This window comes from Odocoileus virginianus, chromosome 3 (assembly GCF_023699985.2).
Source record: "Odocoileus virginianus isolate 20LAN1187 ecotype Illinois chromosome 3, Ovbor_1.2, whole genome shotgun sequence".
In the NCBI taxonomy this organism is placed as follows: Eukaryota; Metazoa; Chordata; class Mammalia; order Artiodactyla; family Cervidae; genus Odocoileus; species Odocoileus virginianus.
The window spans coordinates 48473440-48492007 of NC_069676.1; the positions used below are offsets into that span (position 1 = coordinate 48473440).

The 18568-nt window shown below is 43.6% G+C and overlaps 2 protein-coding genes across 3 annotated transcripts in view; both read left to right on the top strand.

Annotated features, from left to right (window-relative positions):
- The first annotated feature begins 1441 nt into the window (after positions 1 to 1441).
- Positions 1442 to 4363, top strand: LOC110129344 (protocadherin alpha-2-like). Its single transcript, XM_020880676.2, has 2 exons — positions 1442 to 3832; positions 4352 to 4363. Exons 1-2 carry the CDS (start codon positions 1442 to 1444, stop codon positions 4361 to 4363), a joined length of 2403 nt encoding a protein of 800 aa, XP_020736335.2.
- Positions 4364 to 7965: 3602 nt separating this feature from the next.
- The window catches only part of LOC110148446 (protocadherin alpha-C2), a 187734-nt gene continuing 177131 nt past the window's right edge, over positions 7966 to 18568 (top strand). Inside the window, exon 1 of one of the 2 annotated variants that reach the window (XM_070465499.1) lies at positions 7966 to 10515. In XM_070465499.1, coding sequence (XP_070321600.1) covers positions 8122 to 10515 — 2394 coding nt within the window. In that variant the 5' untranslated portion in view covers positions 7966 to 8121. Of the gene's footprint in view, positions 10516 to 14210; positions 16749 to 18568 lie in introns of those variants that run through there. The other variant, XM_070465497.1, reaches the window with a different exon arrangement.

Below are 18568 nucleotides of genomic sequence, written 5' to 3' on the forward strand. Positions count from 1 at the left end.
GAGTAACTGAAGATAACTTTTATGCGTTTTGAAGACTGACTTACCGTCAATTCATTTTGTTTTATCCCTATGTTATCTTTGTCATATTTTCATATCATTTGTGTATGAAGGGGACAGCTAAGAATTATTAAAGTAAGATATTCTCAACACTAAAAAGAGATCAGTTGTACTGTTCTTGAATAAAAATCCAAATGTAGTAGAAAAAGATATTCTTAATTAAGAATACATTATCCAGATGAGGAAAATGAATTATTAATTTACAAACATCTGTGAACAGTCCAGAAAGCAAAATTAAATCACAAAAGCAAAAATGAAATCTATAAATATATTTTCAATTTATAAAGTATAAACTAAAATATCCTTTGATTTCTATGTACTTTACTTGAAGAAACAGAAAAAAATTTATGTTATATCCAAAAGAACTGAAAGCAGGGTCTCAGAGATATTTTCTTGGTGGTGGTGGTTTAGTCGCTAAGTTGTGTCCGACTCCTGTGATCCCATGGACAGAGGAGCCTGGCAGGCTACAGTCCATGGGATTCTCCAGGCAAGAATACTGGAGTGGGTTGCCTTTTCCTTCTCCAGGGGATCTTCCCAACCCAGGAATCGAACCCTGGGTCTCCTGCATTGTAGGCAGCTTCTTTACCAACTGAGCTACAAGGGAAGCCCATATTTTCATACCCATGCTTATAACAGCACTATTCTCAATAGCTAAGAGGTGGAAGCAACCCAGATATCCATGGACAGATGGATGAATGAATAAACAAAACGTGGTATACAAAAAACATCAGAATATTATTTGGCCTTATAAATAAGGAAATTTATCACATGCTACAACATGGATGAACCTTGAGGATATGCTAAAGTCATATAATCCAGTCACAGACAAACTGTGAGATTTCACTTATGTAGGTACCTAGAGTAGTAAAATTTGTAGAAACAGAAAGTAGAATGGTGGTGAGAGGGGTGCAGTGTGTTGGAAAAGGGGAGTTGTTTTCTAATGGGTATAGAGATTCATGTTTGCAAGATCCAAGTTCTCAAGATATTTCACAACAATGTGACTATAACAAACTAAACTGTATACTTAAAAGTGGATGAAATGGTACATTTTGTTATATATTTTTAACACAGTAAAAGGGGGAAAATGATATATTGCAGTTTAAGATAGGTATTTTTCCTAAATGAAAGCTATCAGTAAACTTAGCCTAGACAATTGCTAAAATTTAAATCTACAGAATCAACAGTAGAGCCTAGATTTTGGCCACATGATGTCGCTGTCTTACCACAGTATATTTCTAAGAAGAAAAATACCCAGAACCCTATTGTAACTCCAGCGAGGAGAACAATAAGAGAAGCAGCAGGACTTGAACAGAGATTAGAGGACAACATTTAAAATTTTGCACAACACGATATTCTATTTTGATCAACTCACTGAGAACTGGTGATGGTGTCTTCTAAGAGAAGGGGCGTGGAGGTACGGCATCTGTTTCTGCTGCTTCTGCTCTTAGCTGTAGGCGAGGCCGGGAGCGGCCAGGTCCGCTACTCAGTCCCTGAGGAGGCCAAACACGGCACTTTCGTGGGCCGCATCGCCCAGGACCTGGGACTGGAGCTGGCGGAGCTGGTGCCGCGCTTGTTCCGGGTGGCATCCAAAGGCCGCAGGGACCTTCTGGAGGTAAATTTGCAGAATGGCATTTTGTTCGTGAATTCTCGGATCGACCGGGAGGAGCTGTGCGGGCGGAGCGCGGAGTGCAGCATCCACCTGGAGGTGATCGTGGACCGGCCGCTGCAGGTGTTCCACGTGGAGGTGGAGGTGAAGGACATTAACGACAACCCTCCAGCATTTCCAGTGGCGGTAAAGACTATCCGTTTTCACGAATCGAGACTGCTTGACTCACGGTTTCCTCTAGAGGGGGCATTTGATGCAGATATCGGAGTAAATGCTCTTCTCACCTACAAGCTCAGCTCCAGTGAGTTTTTCTTTCTAGATATACAGACAAATGATGAACTAAGTCAGTCTTTGTCTCTTGTGCTGAGGAAATCTCTGGACAGAGAGGAAACTGCTGAAATTAATTTGTTACTAGTGGCTACTGATGGGGGCAAACCTGAGCTCACGGGCACCGTTCAGTTGCTTATTAAGGTATTAGACGTGAATGACAACGAACCTACTTTTGACCAATCAGTTTACAAAATACAGCTGTTAGAGAACGTGGCAAACGGAACCTTGGTGATTAAATTAAATTCTTCTGATGCAGATGAAGGATCAAACAGTGAGATTGTGTATTCATTTAGTAGTGAAGTGTCCCCCAATATAAAGACCAAGTTCAATATAGATCCCAGCTCAGGGGAAATCAGAACTAAGGGACAATTAGATTATGAAGACGTGAAATTCTATGAGATTCAAGTTATTGCGTATGACAACGGGAATCCGTCAATGTCTGGGCACTGTAAAATTTCAGTAAAACTTGTGGACATCAATGATAACTCACCAGAAGTCTCAATCACGTCTCTTTCACTTCCCATTCGAGAGGATGCTCCACTGGGCACTGTCATTGCTCTCATCACGGTGGCCGACCGTGACTATGGTGCCAATGGACAGGTGACCTGCACCCTGATCCCCCAAGACCTCTTCAAATTGGTGTCCACCTTCAAGAATTACTATTCACTCGTGTTGGACAGCGTCTTGGATCGCGAGAGCGTGGCGAACTATGAGGTGGTGGTGACTGCAAGGGATGGGGGCTCGCCTTCGCTGTCGACCATGGCCAGCGTGTCCGTGGAGGTGGCCGACGTGAACGACAACGCGCCTGCGTTCGCGCAGCCCGAGTACACGGTGTTCGTGAAGGAGAACAACCCGCCTGGCTGCCACATCTTCACCGTGTCTGCGCGGGACGCGGACGCGCAGGAGAACGCGCTGGTGACCTACTCGCTGGTGGAGCGGCGGGTGGGCGAGCGCGCGCTGTCGAGCTACGTGTCGGTGCACGCGGAGAGCGGCAAGGTGTACGCGCTGCAGCCGCTGGACCACGAGGAGCTGGAGCTGCTGCAGTTCCAGGTGAGCGCGCGCGACGCGGGCGTGCCGCCCCTGGGCAGCAACGTGACGCTGCAGGTGTTCGTGCTGGACGAGAACGACAACGCGCCTGCGCTGCTGCCGCCCGGGCCAGGCGGAGGACCCAGCGCGGTGAGCCAGGTGGTGTCGAGGTCCGTGGACGCGGGCCACGTGGTGGCGAAGGTGCGCGCGGTGGACGCGGACTCGGGCTACAACGCGTGGCTGTCGTATGAGCTGCAGCCGGCGGCGGGTGGCGCGCGCAGCCCGTTCCGCGTGGGGCTGTACACCGGCGAGATCAGCACGACGCGCGCCCTGGACGAGGCGGACGCGCCGCGCCAGCGCCTGTTGGTGCTGGTGAAGGACCACGGCGAGCCGGCACTGACGGCCACGGCCACCGTGCTGCTGTCGCTGGAGGACAGTGGCCAGGCTCCCAAGGCCTCTTCGCGGGCGTTGTCTGGTGCGGCTGAAGCGGAGGCCGTTCTGGTGGATGTGAACGTGTACCTGATCATCGCCATCTGCGCGGTGTCCAGCCTGTTGGTGCTCACGCTGCTGCTGTACACGGCGCTGCGGTGCTCGGCGCCGCCCAGCGAGGGCGCGTGCGGGCCGGGGAAGCCCAGGCTGGTGTGCTCCAGCGCGGTGGGGAGCTGGTCTTACTCACAGGAGAGGCGGCAGAGGGTGTGCTCTGGGGAGGGGCTGCCCAAGACCGACCTCATGGCCTTCAGTCCTAGTCTGCCTCAAGGTCCAGGCTCAGGGGACGAAAGACAACAACTCTCCGAATCGGAACAATTCGAAAAGGTGAGTCTTAATTTTTTCCTCATCATCTCTAAAATTGTTTTATTTCCTTTGTTCTCTATAATTCTATTAGTTATTTTGATTCATAGCTCTGTTTTTATTTATATCATTATCCTATTGTGCAATATGTGGTATGAATAGAAATCAATTTCTTGCATTGAGAATAAATTACTTAGATGATCTTTTTACATTTTGAAAATTCCATAAATTCCAAAATTATTCCAAAGTAATTTTCCAAATTATTCCTTTCACCATGAATAATAGGATTAAAGGAATGAAAAAAATACTTCAGCAAAATCTGAAAAGTTACTATTATCTGTAAATTGTTTTTCTCATATTAAAAAATTACAATTGGAAAAAATTTAGACCATGATTATGGCATATATATTTTCAATTTACACCATTCATCCATTCTGTCAGAATATGTTGGAAATTTCCAAATTATTCCTTTGCTCAAGAATTTGTCTTTATCTGTTTATGTAACAGTTAATTTGCTAATTTTTCTTTCCATGTGTTTAAAAGCAGCCTGAATAAGTTTATAATGCCAGGACCTCCAAAGTACATATCATAGATCATCAGAACACATGACATCATTTAGAAATAATTGCTAATCTTACATATGACTTTCAATAGTAAAAAGAACCGCTTATTTGGGATAAAGATTTCACATTTGCAAAATTCTTATTTTTAAGGCACCATAGAAAGTTCACCGAGAAAAGAGCTCCCTTTCAATTTTGTTTAATTTAAAAAACATTTTAAAAAGTCACATTGTGGGGTGGCCAGGTAGTGGGACTTATTCGTCATACAAGTGGATAATACTATAACCCAGTCTTTATGTTAGTGGGATGTTTAGTCAGGCTTAAAGTGTATCACTGGGTTAATGTGCGCAGACCTCCCACTGTGCAGATTGACCACCTTCCTCTGGCATCACACACAATGCCTGCGATAACATTTTCCAAGAGTGACAGCAATCATATTCCTATGAAGTTGGAGTTTTCCCAAAAGGTAACATAAGGAAGGGCTTCCCAGTTGGCACAAGTGGTAAAGAACCTGCCTGTCAATGCAGAAATAGTAAGAGACTCTGGTTGATCCCTGGGCCTGGATGAGGGCATGGCAACCCACTCCAGTATTCTTGCCTGGAGAATCCCATGGACAGAAGAGCCTGGCAGGCTACAGTCCATAGGGTCTCACAGACCCAGACACAACTGAAGCGACTTAGCACCACACACAAGGTAAGGAAAATGTAGTTATTCAATGGAAACTACTATGTAGGGTTAAACACTAAACTTGGTGAGTAAATGTTACATTTGGAAAGGATATTAAAAACACTTTTTTTCCAACCAAAGGAAGATGTCTTGGGGTGAAATTACTGTCTTCTACTATTCTTTGGTCCATAGTTATTTGCTTTTTCCCCCTCAAATATATGTGGATATTGATGAATCATGAAATAACTTCCACTAAGTGATCTTAGCTTTAGCCATTTTACAGATAGGCCAGAATATAAACTTCTATCTGGGATCTGTTATTATAGGAATGGAGTTTGGTGGGGAAATAGTGACCTCCATTTAAGTATAATCTGTTCCTTCAGGAAACTTATTAGCACCTCAGAGTTGATATAACTCAAAATGCAGGGAGTATATATTTCCTGAGAACCAGAAAAGTTCATCTGAGTCTTTACAGAGAAAAACAAATGTCTTGAACAGATGAGGAAAAAGCTCTTAGATGAGTCATCACTACTCATCACTTTCTTGAGACTTGTGTGCAGAAAGTATGAATGGTCAGATGGACTCTCTCCTACCATAAGTCTAGTAACTATATTCTATTCTAGGTAAATTGTAAGCTTTTAATATTATATCCATGTGTGTTCATATCTCCAGAAATCACAACAGATCATTGTATAAGCTCTTACTGATTTTTATTTCATATTTACATTTTCTTGATTCAGTTGCCAAGAGATGTCTAAGTGAGAGTAGGTATTACTCACTAATACTTTATCCACATATTAGCTCAGTTTTGTAAACTCATATAGTTTCTTTAGTATTACCTTCATCTCTTAATAATCATTATGGAGTCTACTCTGTTATAAATTCCCCATGGCATTCCATTTTGCAGAAAGTATACTCTTAAGTGTCATGAAATGTATAGTATTACAGTAACCTGTGAAAGATATCTTACTGATATGAAGTCCATGATATTTAAATATTTTAATTTTGTCTCTCATTTTAAAACCAGCTACTACTACCTTTAAAGATCCACCAAAGCACCTACTGGCATACCGATAATTATAATTATTTCCTAGATCCATTCTTTTCCAAAATAAGTCTTAAATGTTTACTTCTTTTTCATGAACTAGTATAGCAGAATCAATTAGAAATTATGTGTTTGATATAAACATCATTAATTTAATTTACCTCATATTTTAAAGAAAGTTAATTTAAAATATTCACTTATTTATTAAAATTTAATTGATAATTTATTCTATTCTAAATATGAATGATAAAATATGAGTAAACAGCAATGCTGGCTTGCATTCAATGCGTACATGGAAAAACCTGCTATGGGAACTAGTCTCATAATACTTAAATCACAGTTTATTTTTGGCCACACTCCCAGCACTGGAAGCAAGGAGTCCTAACCACTGGACCAGCAGGGAATTCCCTTAAATCACATGTTCGATTTCATTTAAAAAGAGTGTGATTATAAGCAAAATTTGGGCATACTCTTACCTCTCTAAATTCAACCTCTCCTCATGAATTTTCTCTGTTCAACTTCCAAACGCTCAGAGAATGCACACATCTTACTAACTTCACAAATACATTTAGTATAATTCATGGCCTAGTTTTACAATATGTTGACTGAGACAGATTCTAAAACTACTATTCTCTCTTTAATGATTAAACACAAGTTCTTTCAAGTAACAACTTTTTAACAAATTGGAATCCAAAATTCATCCAGAGTGAAGATTATTGAAAACACAATCATTTCATATTGGGAACATTTTAGGATATACCAGTAAATTGAAATGTATAAATGGTGTAGAAATTTAAAAAAATTAACGTAATTTTCCCTGGTATGATGTGAATATAACAAATATCCAAATCAAACAGTGTTTTTATGCAGCAAAAACCAAATTTACAAAATAACTGTACTGTAAAATACTGACTTTGGCTTCCCTGGTGGCCCAGTAGTAAAGAATCTGCCTGCCAATGCAGGAGATGTGGGTTTGATCCACGTGTCAGAAAGATTCTCTAGAGAAGGAAATGGTAATCCACTCCAGTGTTCTTGCCTGAGCAGTCCCATGGACAGAGCAGCCTGATGGACTACAGTCCAGAGGGTTGCAAAAGAGTCAGACACGACTTAATGACTTAACAACAACAAAAAGACTGACTTGTGAAATCTTCATATAAATAATAGTTGAGACAGCTAACAAAGATGCAGTTGTTGGATAAAGGACACAAGGATGGTTTGTAGACATTCTACAAAGGAAGAAATATAAGTGAACATATTTTATAAATTAACAAATTGCCATAATAATATAGAAGTAAATTGTGTATATATATATATATACATTTTTATCAGTCTTGTTGTTTTAATGGTTAAAAATATCAAAGGCCTGATTTTTCTGTAAAATGTAGACTTTGTGATCAAGTGGTTAAAGTCATGAATCTTGAATTAGATTGAGATCCCACTCAACACCACCAAGTCAATATTATTTTTTCAGTTACTAACCTGTACATGTTTCCACTTCAATGTTTGTAAAAACTGAATCATATTAATACCTGCCTCAGAAGGTTGTTGTGAGAATTTAATGAGATAACCCTGTTAAAACAAATGAAATAGTACTTGTCACACAGGAAATATTTCCAATAGATGTCCACTACTGTTACAACAATAATCACTATTTTACTATATTTAACTGTATGGAATTGACTGGCCTAATTGAAAGTCATGAGTTAGTATAAAAGTTCTAAGCATATATTTTAAAAAAAATGAAGACTTTGAGGAATGGGAAGGAAATTAACAAGGAAAAAATTGAGGAAAGTTCAATGGAAGGAAGATAGATTTATTTAATACCTAAACCTTTAGCCACATGATGTCGCTGTCCACCGCAAGGTATTTCTTCACCAGAGGAGAAATACAGCTTTCATTACGTAGTAAGATGCTGCTTTTCCTCACCATCTGTGAAATACGGGCATGGAATGATTATTTATGAAATGAGGAATAAGGAACTAAAAGTATTTTCAAATTTTTGATCGTTGCAAAAGCGACCCAATACTTGGAAAACGCTTGCAATGGTACTTTCCTGGAGAGAAGGTCAGGGAGACTGCCGACTACTGCTTTCGGTAATGCTTCTCCTATTCTGGGAGGCCGGGAGAGGCCAGGTCCACTACTCGGTCTCCGAGGAGGCCAAACACGGCACCTTCGTGGGCCGCATCACGCAGGACCTGGGACTGGAACTGGCAGAGCTGGTGCCGCGCTTGTTCCGGGTGGCGTCCAAAGACCGCGGGGATCTTCTGGAGGTAAATCTGCAGAATGGCATTTTGTTTGTGAATTCTCGGATCGACCGGGAGGAGCTGTGCGGGCGGAGCGCGGAGTGCAGCATCCACCTGGAGGTGATCGTGGACCGGCCGCTGCAGGTGTTCCACGTGGAGGTGGAGGTGAAGGACATTAACGACAACCCACCGATTTTTCCAGTGGCAATAAAAAATTTATTTATTTATGAATCCCGGCCGCCTGGTTCTCGGATTCCGCTAGAGGGCGCATCAGATGCAGATATCGGAGCTAATTCTTTATTGACTTACAGGCTTAACTCCAATGAATATTTTACCTTGGATGTAAAGAGAAATGATGAGGAAATTAAATCCCTTGGACTTGTGCTGAAAAAACTTTTAAATCGAGAGGACACTCCTGAGCATCACTTACTTATAACTGCAGTTGATGGTGGGAAACCAGAACTCACTGGTACTACTCAACTGAAGATCACAGTTCTAGATGTAAACGACAATGCTCCAGAGTTTGAGAGCACGATCTACAAAGTCAAATTATTTGAAAATGCACCAAATGGTACCCTAGTAGTGACTGTTAATGCCTCTGATTTGGATGAAGGAGTAAATAAGGACATTGTGTATTCTTTCAATACAGACACATCAGCAGATACTCTGTCGAAATTCCACTTAGACCCTGTTAATGGATACATCATTGTAAAGGGTGACATAGATTTTGAGTTAACTAAGTTATATGAAATACAGGTAGAGGCAACAGATAAAGGAAATCCACCAATGGCAGATCACTGCACGGTTCTAGTGGAAATTTTGGACACCAATGATAATGTTCCTGAGTTGGTTGTCAAATCACTCTCTTTACCTATATTAGAAGATGCTCCAGTCGGCACAGTCATCGCCTTGATCAGCGTGTCCGACCTCGATTCCGGTGCCAATGGGCAGGTGACCTGCACCTTGACTCATCATGTGCCCTTCAAGCTGGTGTCCACCTTCAAGAATTACTATTCACTCGTGTTGGACAGCGTCTTGGATCGCGAGAGCGTGGCGAACTATGAGGTGGTAGTGACTGCAAGGGACGGGGGCTCACCTTCGCTGTCAACCATGGCTAGCGTGTCCGTGGAGGTGGCCGACGTGAACGACAATGCACCCGCGTTCCCACAGCCGGAGTACATGGTGTTCGTGAAGGAGAACAACCCGCCTGGCTGCCACATCTTCACCGTGTCTGCGCGAGACGCGGACGCGCAGGAGAACGCGCTGGTGACCTACTCGCTGGTGGAGCGGCGGGTGGGCGAGCGCGCGCTGTCGAGCTACGTGTCGGTGCACGCGGAGAGCGGCAAGGTGTACGCGCTGCAGCCGCTGGACCACGAGGAGCTGGAGCTGCTGCAGTTCCAGGTGAGCGCGCGCGACGCAGGCGTGCCGCCCATGGGCAGCAACGTGACGCTGCAGGTGTTCGTGCTGGACGAGAACGACAACGCGCCTGCGCTGCTGCCGCCCGGGCCAGGCGGAGGACCCAGCGCGGTGAGCCAGGTGGTGTCGAGGTCCGTGGACGCGGGCCACGTGGTGGCGAAGGTGCGCGCGGTGGACGCGGACTCGGGCTACAACGCGTGGCTGTCGTACGAGCTGCAGCCGGCGGCGGGTGGCGCGCGCAGCCCGTTCCGCGTGGGGCTGTACACCGGCGAGATCAGCACGACGCGCGCCCTGGACGAGGCGGACGCGCCGCGCCAGCGCCTGCTGGTGCTGGTGAAGGACCACGGCGAGCCGGCGCTGACGGCCACGGCCACCGTGCTGCTGTCGCTGGAGGACAGCGGCCAGGCGCCCAAGGCCTCTTCGCGGGCGTTGTCTGGTGCAGCTGGCGCAGAGACGGCGTTAGTGGATGTGAACGTGTACCTGATCGTCGCCATCTGCGCGGTGTCCAGCCTGTTGGTGCTCACGCTGCTGCTGTACACGGCGCTGCGGTGCTCGGCGCCGCCCAGCGAGGGCGCGTGCGGGCCGGGGAAGCCCAGGCTGGTGTGCTCCAGCGCGGTTGGGAGCTGGTCTTACTCTCAGGAGAGGCGGCAGAGGGTGTGCTCTGGGGAGGGGCTGCCCAAGACCGACCTCATGGCCTTCAGTCCTAGTCTTCCATCTGGTCCCATTAGTGGAGACAGGGAAGAGCAGCTGGATGTGGAGACTGATCTTCCTACCAAAGTGAGTAATTTTAAAAAATCCTTTCAAAAATGTCTTTGTTCTTAATTCACTATTTCTGCTTCTTCAGAAGCATTTTTACCAGTAATTCGTCTTGTTTCTGGCAGTAGACTTTTCCATGTATTGGTTTTGTGGTTAAAATGTTTGAATTTCTTGTGACTAATGGATGATTTTGAAGCAAATGAGCAATAAGTTGTGAGTACCATACTTGCCAGTGTTTAAAAATCGCTGGAGGATTATTATATTGCTAAAAGTCTGGATAGAAAAATATATATATTTTCCAGGATACTTTACATTGTTTACAATATTTGACTTAAATGTGGTATACTAATACCTGCACAATGCTTCAATAGCTAATGATACTTTTCATTTGAAATTTGGAGTAGACGTTAGTCCAAATGTCACTGACTCTTATAGTTTTTTTTTTAAACCTGTTGTCTCCTATAGATCCCCTTTACTCATTTATCTATTTATTTGGATTCTCATTTCTTCTTTCTACTTGAACATGATGTTTTGATTTTTGTTTTCACATTTTGCAATACTCGGTATTGTTTCTAGTTTTCCAATTGGGTAAAAAAGCTAGAATAGTAAATTTATTGCTTTTAGAATTGTATCTTTTTCATCTTCAGTTTCTTACTACTTTTTATTTACTTAATTACTTATTATTTACTTAATAAGCATTAAGAAATCAACAGGAAGTGAAATTTTAATGCTCCCTTTAGTATATCATCATTTAGAAAATGTTGCTTTTGGAAGAGTATTAGTCTTGTTAAGAACTATTATTTTCTACCTGCACAGTGTTGGAAAAATACTGTACATCTCATTTAAAAGCCATTCCACTAGCAAAACTTATTGTCATTAATCCTTTTTACATACAGTATTAAGGATGCTAATATCCAAAAAGTTCAATGTCATTACTGGTGACCTTCCTCTGAATACCAACCCATTAATGTATGTCATATAGTAAGTACAAAGTTCCAAATAACTGGAAGTAAAATTATTTTCCATTCATACCATTCATTGATATTTGTTCAGTTCTCCTAGTAAATTGGTGGACTCCCATTGATGTTTCTTTGCCACTGGGAACCAAAGCTTAGGCATGTTAGTGACTGGAGAATGGGCAAGTATTTCTAAACCATTAGAGACAAAAATGAAGACACTAACCTTTCTCATGGGAGGGGAACATGTTCCCATGTATTCCATTCTAATTATATGGAATACTTTTCTACACAAGGTATGCACTCTACAACTTCCTACTTCCTTGTTCAAGTTTCCTTGGTAAAAGCTGGTTAATACTCAATGACATTGTAGGGGAGGCTAACATATAAAATAGATAATCCTGCATTTTCCCACTTCCATTTCCACTTTCTGGCTCTGTCCTTTGTGACCCCCTGTCCATCAATTCAGACTTCCCTGGTGGCTCAGATGGTAAAGCATCTGTCTACAATGCAGAATCCCTGGGCCGGGAAGATTCTCTGGAGGACAGTATGAGCCACAGCATGTCCAACCTCAGCTCACTATTTATTTTATTAGGTATCATTTTCATCCTGTTGTAAATAATAGGGCCATCCAGAGTTCTTGTCTTTCAGGATATGGGACTTTGGTCTTCAAATTCAGTTCTCCTCTTCAAATTCTTGACTAACATGAGTCTCAGCTAATAAGACATTTTAAAAACTTTTGAATTTTTCCCTTTAGAGACGTGTTGCTACTATACCAGGTAAATACTGAATAGTTCCCAAATATCCTTTCTATTCTTCTGCATTCCTTATCTACTTATTTAATTATTAGCAAAATAGAGTAAATGGTCAACAATTCTTTTTTACTTTGTTCCAGTGTTTAATACCAATTATTTTGCACAAATCTATAGGTTGGGCCCTGTAACTGAAACTACTTTATGTTTTAATTCAGAAAAAAAAATGATGGTGGTGAGGAGTGTGACTTTTCCTAGAATGGGAGCCTAGGGCTATTTTCACTAGATTGATTTGATTTTTTTTTCTTTTTTTGGCTTCACCATGCACATGCTGGGGATCTTAGTTCTCCAACCAGGGATCCAACCCTTGCCCCTTTCAGTGGAAGTGCAGAGTCCTAATGACTGGACTGCCAGGGAAGTCCCAGATTGATGTTTTTTTGTCCTAGACAACTAAGGAGTATGTGGTTTATGAACAGAAGAGTCAAAGTTTGAAAATAACTACCATTATGTCCTTTTATATTGGTGTGTGTGTGTGTGTGTGTGAGAGAGAGAGAGAGAGAGAGAGAGAGAGAAGGGTATATTGTGCTGTGTTATTTGGGAATGCTTAATTGACCATCAGAACTATTAATGTCTCAAGGATCATGCTTGCCAAGAACTGGAAAGAAAACTAACCTGAAATCCATGTTTTCAATATGGCAATTGAAATATATCTTACATAGAGCAGTGCCTAAGGAAAATATTTCTTTTATCTCTGGAAGTTTATAGAGGTTGCTGAGACATCATATTTTCCTAACTAGCTACATGATCACCTTAATTTAAAGCATTTTATTAAGCAATATAAGAAAACCAAACTATTCTATTCAGTAAATATTCACTAACTACTCAATAAGTATTCTGAATATTAAAATATTATGATAAAATACTCTCTTTAAAATTTTACATTAAAAAATTTATACCCAAATACCTAAAAAAGATAATGTAATAAATGGCCAATGTGATTGATCTAGATGCTATAATATAAAAGCAAGTAAAGATGCTTGCCCAGTTGACTTAATCATGACAGTCTTCCTTGGTCAAGGAAGTTTTAAGTTGTTATATAATGGGGGAAGAGTGCTTTTAGAAGATTTTGGAAATGCTGGATATTACTTAGGCAGAGAATGAAATGAGTATATTTGTTTAGCAAAAAATGTTATTGGAAGCAGGAAATTGTCCACCTTGACTAGACTATATGAGTACTCTAGGAGAAACAGAAGTTGAGGCATATTAGGTCCTGAAGAACAAGCAAGTGTTTATAAACCATGAGAGCCAAAATGAGAATACCAGTGTTGTTCATGGGAGGTGAATGGGTTCCAGTGAATGAAATTATCTGGAATACTTTCCAACACAAATTGTATACTGCAATATCCTACTTGCCTGTTAAAGCTTCATTGCCCTCAGCCCTTAGATTATTTAAGGATGACTCTTAATTAGTTGCTGATGGTCTTTGCTTCCTTTTTTGAATATTTTTTCAAATTCCCTTTCAATTACCTATTTCTGAGATCAGAGTTTTCCTAGAGATGTATTCTCTGAAGTCTTCAATAACAAGAATGTAAAATCCAATGATGAATAGTGTCATCATTAATAATTACCTTCCTTCACTCTCAGGAACACAAAAATGTCACAGATTTTCCTAGCCAACACTTTGCCAACTGTATAAAGTGTTATGTTAACTACAGCTGGGTCTCTGTAAATACTTAAAACTTGTATGAAAAAAGTATTTCCACTGAAGTGAAATCTGCTCCTGTGGTGAAACTAAGGATTACACTCAGTCAATCAGTAGTGCAAAATGTGTACTGCAGTAGTATAAAATGTGATTCTATTCTCCAAGGGCATTAAAATCCACGGAAGGCAGAAAGAAAAATGAAGACCTAACAGTTCTTAGTATGGATTTCCAGAATCTGTTACTTACGGTTTTGAGCCACATGATGTCGCTCTGTACCATAAAATTGATACCATAAAGCAAAAAAGAAAGAAAGAAATTCCTCCTGTTCTTATGGTAAAGAAGCTGCATCCACCACTGAAAAAATGGAGTCTGCAATGGCACTGGACTGAACGGTCAGGAGGTAGTGCTTCGTTTGGAAACAAGACCCTCTTCATGAGAACAAAACACTGAGGACATGAGATGGAGTTTTCCTGGGGAACTGGCCAGGAATACCGGCGTCTGCTGCTCTCAATTCTATTCCTCGCAGCCTGGAAGGCCGGGAGCGGCCAGGTCCGCTACTCTGTCCTGGAAGAGGCCAAACACGGCACCTTCGTAGGCCGAATCGCTCAGGACCTGGGGTTGGAGCTGGCGGAACTGGTGCCGCGCCTGTTTCGTGTGTCATCCAAAGGCCGCGGGGACCTTCTGGAGGTTAATCTGCAGAGTGGCATTTTGTTCGTGAATTCTCGGATCGACCGGGAGGAGCTGTGCGGGCGGAGCGCGGAGTGCAGCATCCACCTGGAGGTGATCGTGGACCGGCCGCTGCAGGTGTTCCATGTGGAGGTGGAGGTGAAGGACATTAACGACCATCCTCCTGTGTTCCCAGGAACACAAAAGATTCTGTTTATGGCTGAATCTAGGCCGATTGACTCTCGATTTCCGCTAGAGGGCGCCTCTGATGCAGACATTGGCGCCAACGCTCTGCTGACTTACAGGCTGGGTCCCAATGAATATTTCTCGTTGGAAAAACCATCCGATGAGGAGCGGGTAAAACGTCTTGGGCTGGTATTAAGGAAACCTTTAGACAGAGAAGAAGCTCCGGAGATTTTTGTGGTGCTTACCGCCTCTGATGGCGGCAAACCTGAGCTGACTGGCACTGTTCAATTACTCGTCAGAGTGCTGGACGCCAACGACAACGCCCCAACTTTCGACAGAACACTCTATGAAGTGAAATTACTAGAAAATGTTCCTAACGGAACGTTGGTAATTAAACTTAACGCCTCAGATTTAGACGAAGGCTTGAATGGGAATATTATTTATTCATTCTCAGATGATATTTTACCCACTGTGAAATCCAAATTCTACATAGATCCAATTACTGGGGAAATTATGGTAAGGGGATATATTGATTTTGAAGAAACCAAATCCTATGAAATTCTTGTAGAGGGCATTGATAAGGGGCAGCCGCCACTTTCTGGCCATTGTACAGTTATGGTGGAAGTTGAAGACACCAATGATAATGCCCCAGCAACGGAATTCAAATTCTTGTCACTCCCAATTAGGGAAGACGCTCCACTGGGCACCGTCATCGCCTTGATAAGTGTGTCTGACCTCGACTCCAGTGTCAATGGGCAGGTGACTTGTACCCTATCGCCCCACGTCCCATTCAGGCTGGTGTCCACCTTCAGGAACTACTATTCACTCGTTTTGGACAGCACCTTGGATCGCGAGAGCGTGGCGAACTATGAGGTGGTGGTGACCGCTCAAGACGGGGGGTCGCCTTCCTTGTCCACCACAGCCAGCGTGTCCGTGGAGGTGGCCGACGTGAACGACAACGCGCCCGCGTTCGCGCAGCCCGAGTACACGGTGTTCGTGAAGGAGAACAACCCTCCCGGCTGCCACATCTTCACCGTGTCTGCGCGAGACGCGGACGCGCAGGAGAACGCGCTGGTGACCTACTCGCTGGTGGAGCGGCGGGTGGGCGAGCGCGCGCTGTCGAGCTACGTGTCGGTGCACGCGGAGAGCGGCAAGGTGTACGCGCTGCAGCCGCTGGACCACGAGGAGCTGGAGCTGCTGCAGTTCCAGGTGAGCGCGCGCGACGCGGGCGTGCCGCCCATGGGCAGCAACGTGACGCTGCAGGTGTTCGTGCTGGACGAGAACGACAACGCGCCTGCGCTGCTGCCGCCCGGGCCAGGCGGAGGACCCAGCGCGGTGAGCCAGGTGGTGTCGAGGTCCGTGGACGCGGGCCACGTGGTGGCGAAGGTGCGCGCGGTGGACGCGGACTCGGGCTACAACGCGTGGCTGTCGTACGAGCTGCAGCCGGCGGCGGGTGGCGCGCGCAGCCCGTTCCGCGTGGGGCTGTACACCGGCGAGATCAGCACGACGCGCGCCCTGGACGAGGCGGACGCGCCGCGCCAGCGCCTGCTGGTGCTGGTGAAGGACCACGGCGAGCCGGCACTGACGGCCACGGCCACCGTGCTGCTGTCGCTGGAGGACAGCGGCCAGGCGCCCAAGGCCTCTTCGCGGGCGTTGTCTGGTGCAGCTGGCGCAGAGACGGCGTTAGTGGATGTGAACGTGTACCTGATCGTCGCCATCTGCGCGGTGTCCAGCCTGTTGGTGCTCACGCTGCTGCTGTACACGGCGCTGCGGTGCTCGGCGCCGCCCAGCGAGGGCGCGTGCGGGCCGGGGAAGCCCAGGCTGGTGTGCTCCAGCGCGGTTGGGAGCTGGTCTTACTCGCAGGAGAGGCGGCAGAGGGTGTGCTCTGGGGAGGGGCCGCCCAAGACCGACCTCATCGCCTTCAGTCCCAGTGTTCCGGACTCTGGGGACAGAGAGGATCAGCAGCCAGCAACTGTGGATTCTCTTTCAAAGGTTAGTTTATAAATATCCTTATTTACTCTGAAGTCTGGATATTCTTTAATTCTATCAATTTCTTCTTCATTAAAAATTTCTCAAAACTAAATTTCTCTGAACTAAATTTGTTTACTTTTTCTTTCATCCCCTTTTAAACTAAAACCTTTTAGAGTAATAGGACAACAAGGCAATACTTGTATTGTTTTTAATATTCATTATTCAATGCATATTTATTTAGTGTTATAAATTTTGTGATTTCTATCTTCATCTTTATTTTCAGTTGTAATCAACTTTTAGAAAGCATTTTCTTGTTATTTGCCTCTAAATCATTGAAAAGTACACAGACTACTACAGCTTAACCAACTATTTGAAAGTGGAAACTGTTCCTTTCACTCCAGAGGACACTCAAATGTACCTCCCAAATGTCTTTCCCCTCTTCCCCTCATATGTAGCCATAGCTTTAATTTTATAGCTGATTAATTTTTACCTGCTTCTTGAATTTTTCTAAATGGAATTGCACAAAATGTGTTGTATGTGTGCTTGTGTTTCTGTGTTCTTCGTATTTATCATTCACTATTCTGTGGAATCATCCATATTGCCTTAAGTACTTGGAGTTAATTTGATTTATTATCTCTAATAGTTTTTTCTTTCTCTAGTATGTTTTATGAATAGGGTATGCATTATTCTGTTGAGAATTTCACATTGTTTCTCTTTGTATCTATTTTACCTAATGCTGCCATCAATATATTTGTAAATTTTTCAATGCCTATTTACAAACTTTTCTGTATTATTTAGCTAAGATGGAGATTAGGGGAACATAGTCTCTGTACTTATCTTCTCCTTTAATTGATCAGTTTAGTTGCTCAATCATGACCCTTTGAGACCCCATGGACTACAGCAAGCCAGACTTCCCTGTCCTTTACCAGCTCCCAGAGCTTGCTCAAACTCATGTCCATTGAGTTGGTAATGCCATCCAACCATCTCATCCTCTGTCTTCCCCTTCTCCTCCTGCCCTCAATCTTTCCCAGCATTAGGGTCTTTTCAAATGATTCAGCCATTCGCATCAGGTGGCCAAAGTATTGGAGTTTCAGCTTCAGCATCAGTCCCTCCAATGAATATTCAGGACTGATTTCCTTTAGATAATTGGTTTGATTGGTTTGATATCCTTGTAGTCCAGGGGACTCTCAAGAGTCTTCTTCAACACCACAGTTCAAAAGCATTAATTCTTTGGTGCTCAGCTTTCTTTATAGTCCAACTCTCAAATCCATACATGACTACTGGAAAAACCATAGCTTTGACTAGAAGGACCTTTGTTGGCAGGGTAATGTCTTTGCTTTATAATATGCTCTCCAGATTGGTCATAGTTTTTCTTCCAAGGAGCAAGCATCTTTTAATTTCATGGCTGCAGTCACCATCTGCAGTGATTTTGGAGCACCCCAAAATAAAGTCTCTCACTGTTTCCACTGTTTCCCCATCTATTTGCCATGAAGTGATGGGACCAGATGCCATGATCTTAGTTTTCTGAATGTTGAGTTTTAAGCCAACTTTTTCACTCTCCTCTTTCACTTTCATCAGGAGGCTCTTGAGTTCTTCTTTGCTTTCTGCCATAAGGGTGGTGTCATCTGCATGTCTGAGGTTATTGATATTTCTCCTGGAAATCTTGATTCCAGCTTGTACTTCATCCAGCCTGGCATTTTGCATGATGTACTCTGCATATGAGTTAAATGAGCAGGGTGACAATATACAACACTGAGGTACTCCTTTCCCAATTTGGAATGAGTCTGTTGTTCCATGTCCATTTCTAACGTTTGCTTCTAACTTTCTGCATACAGAATTCT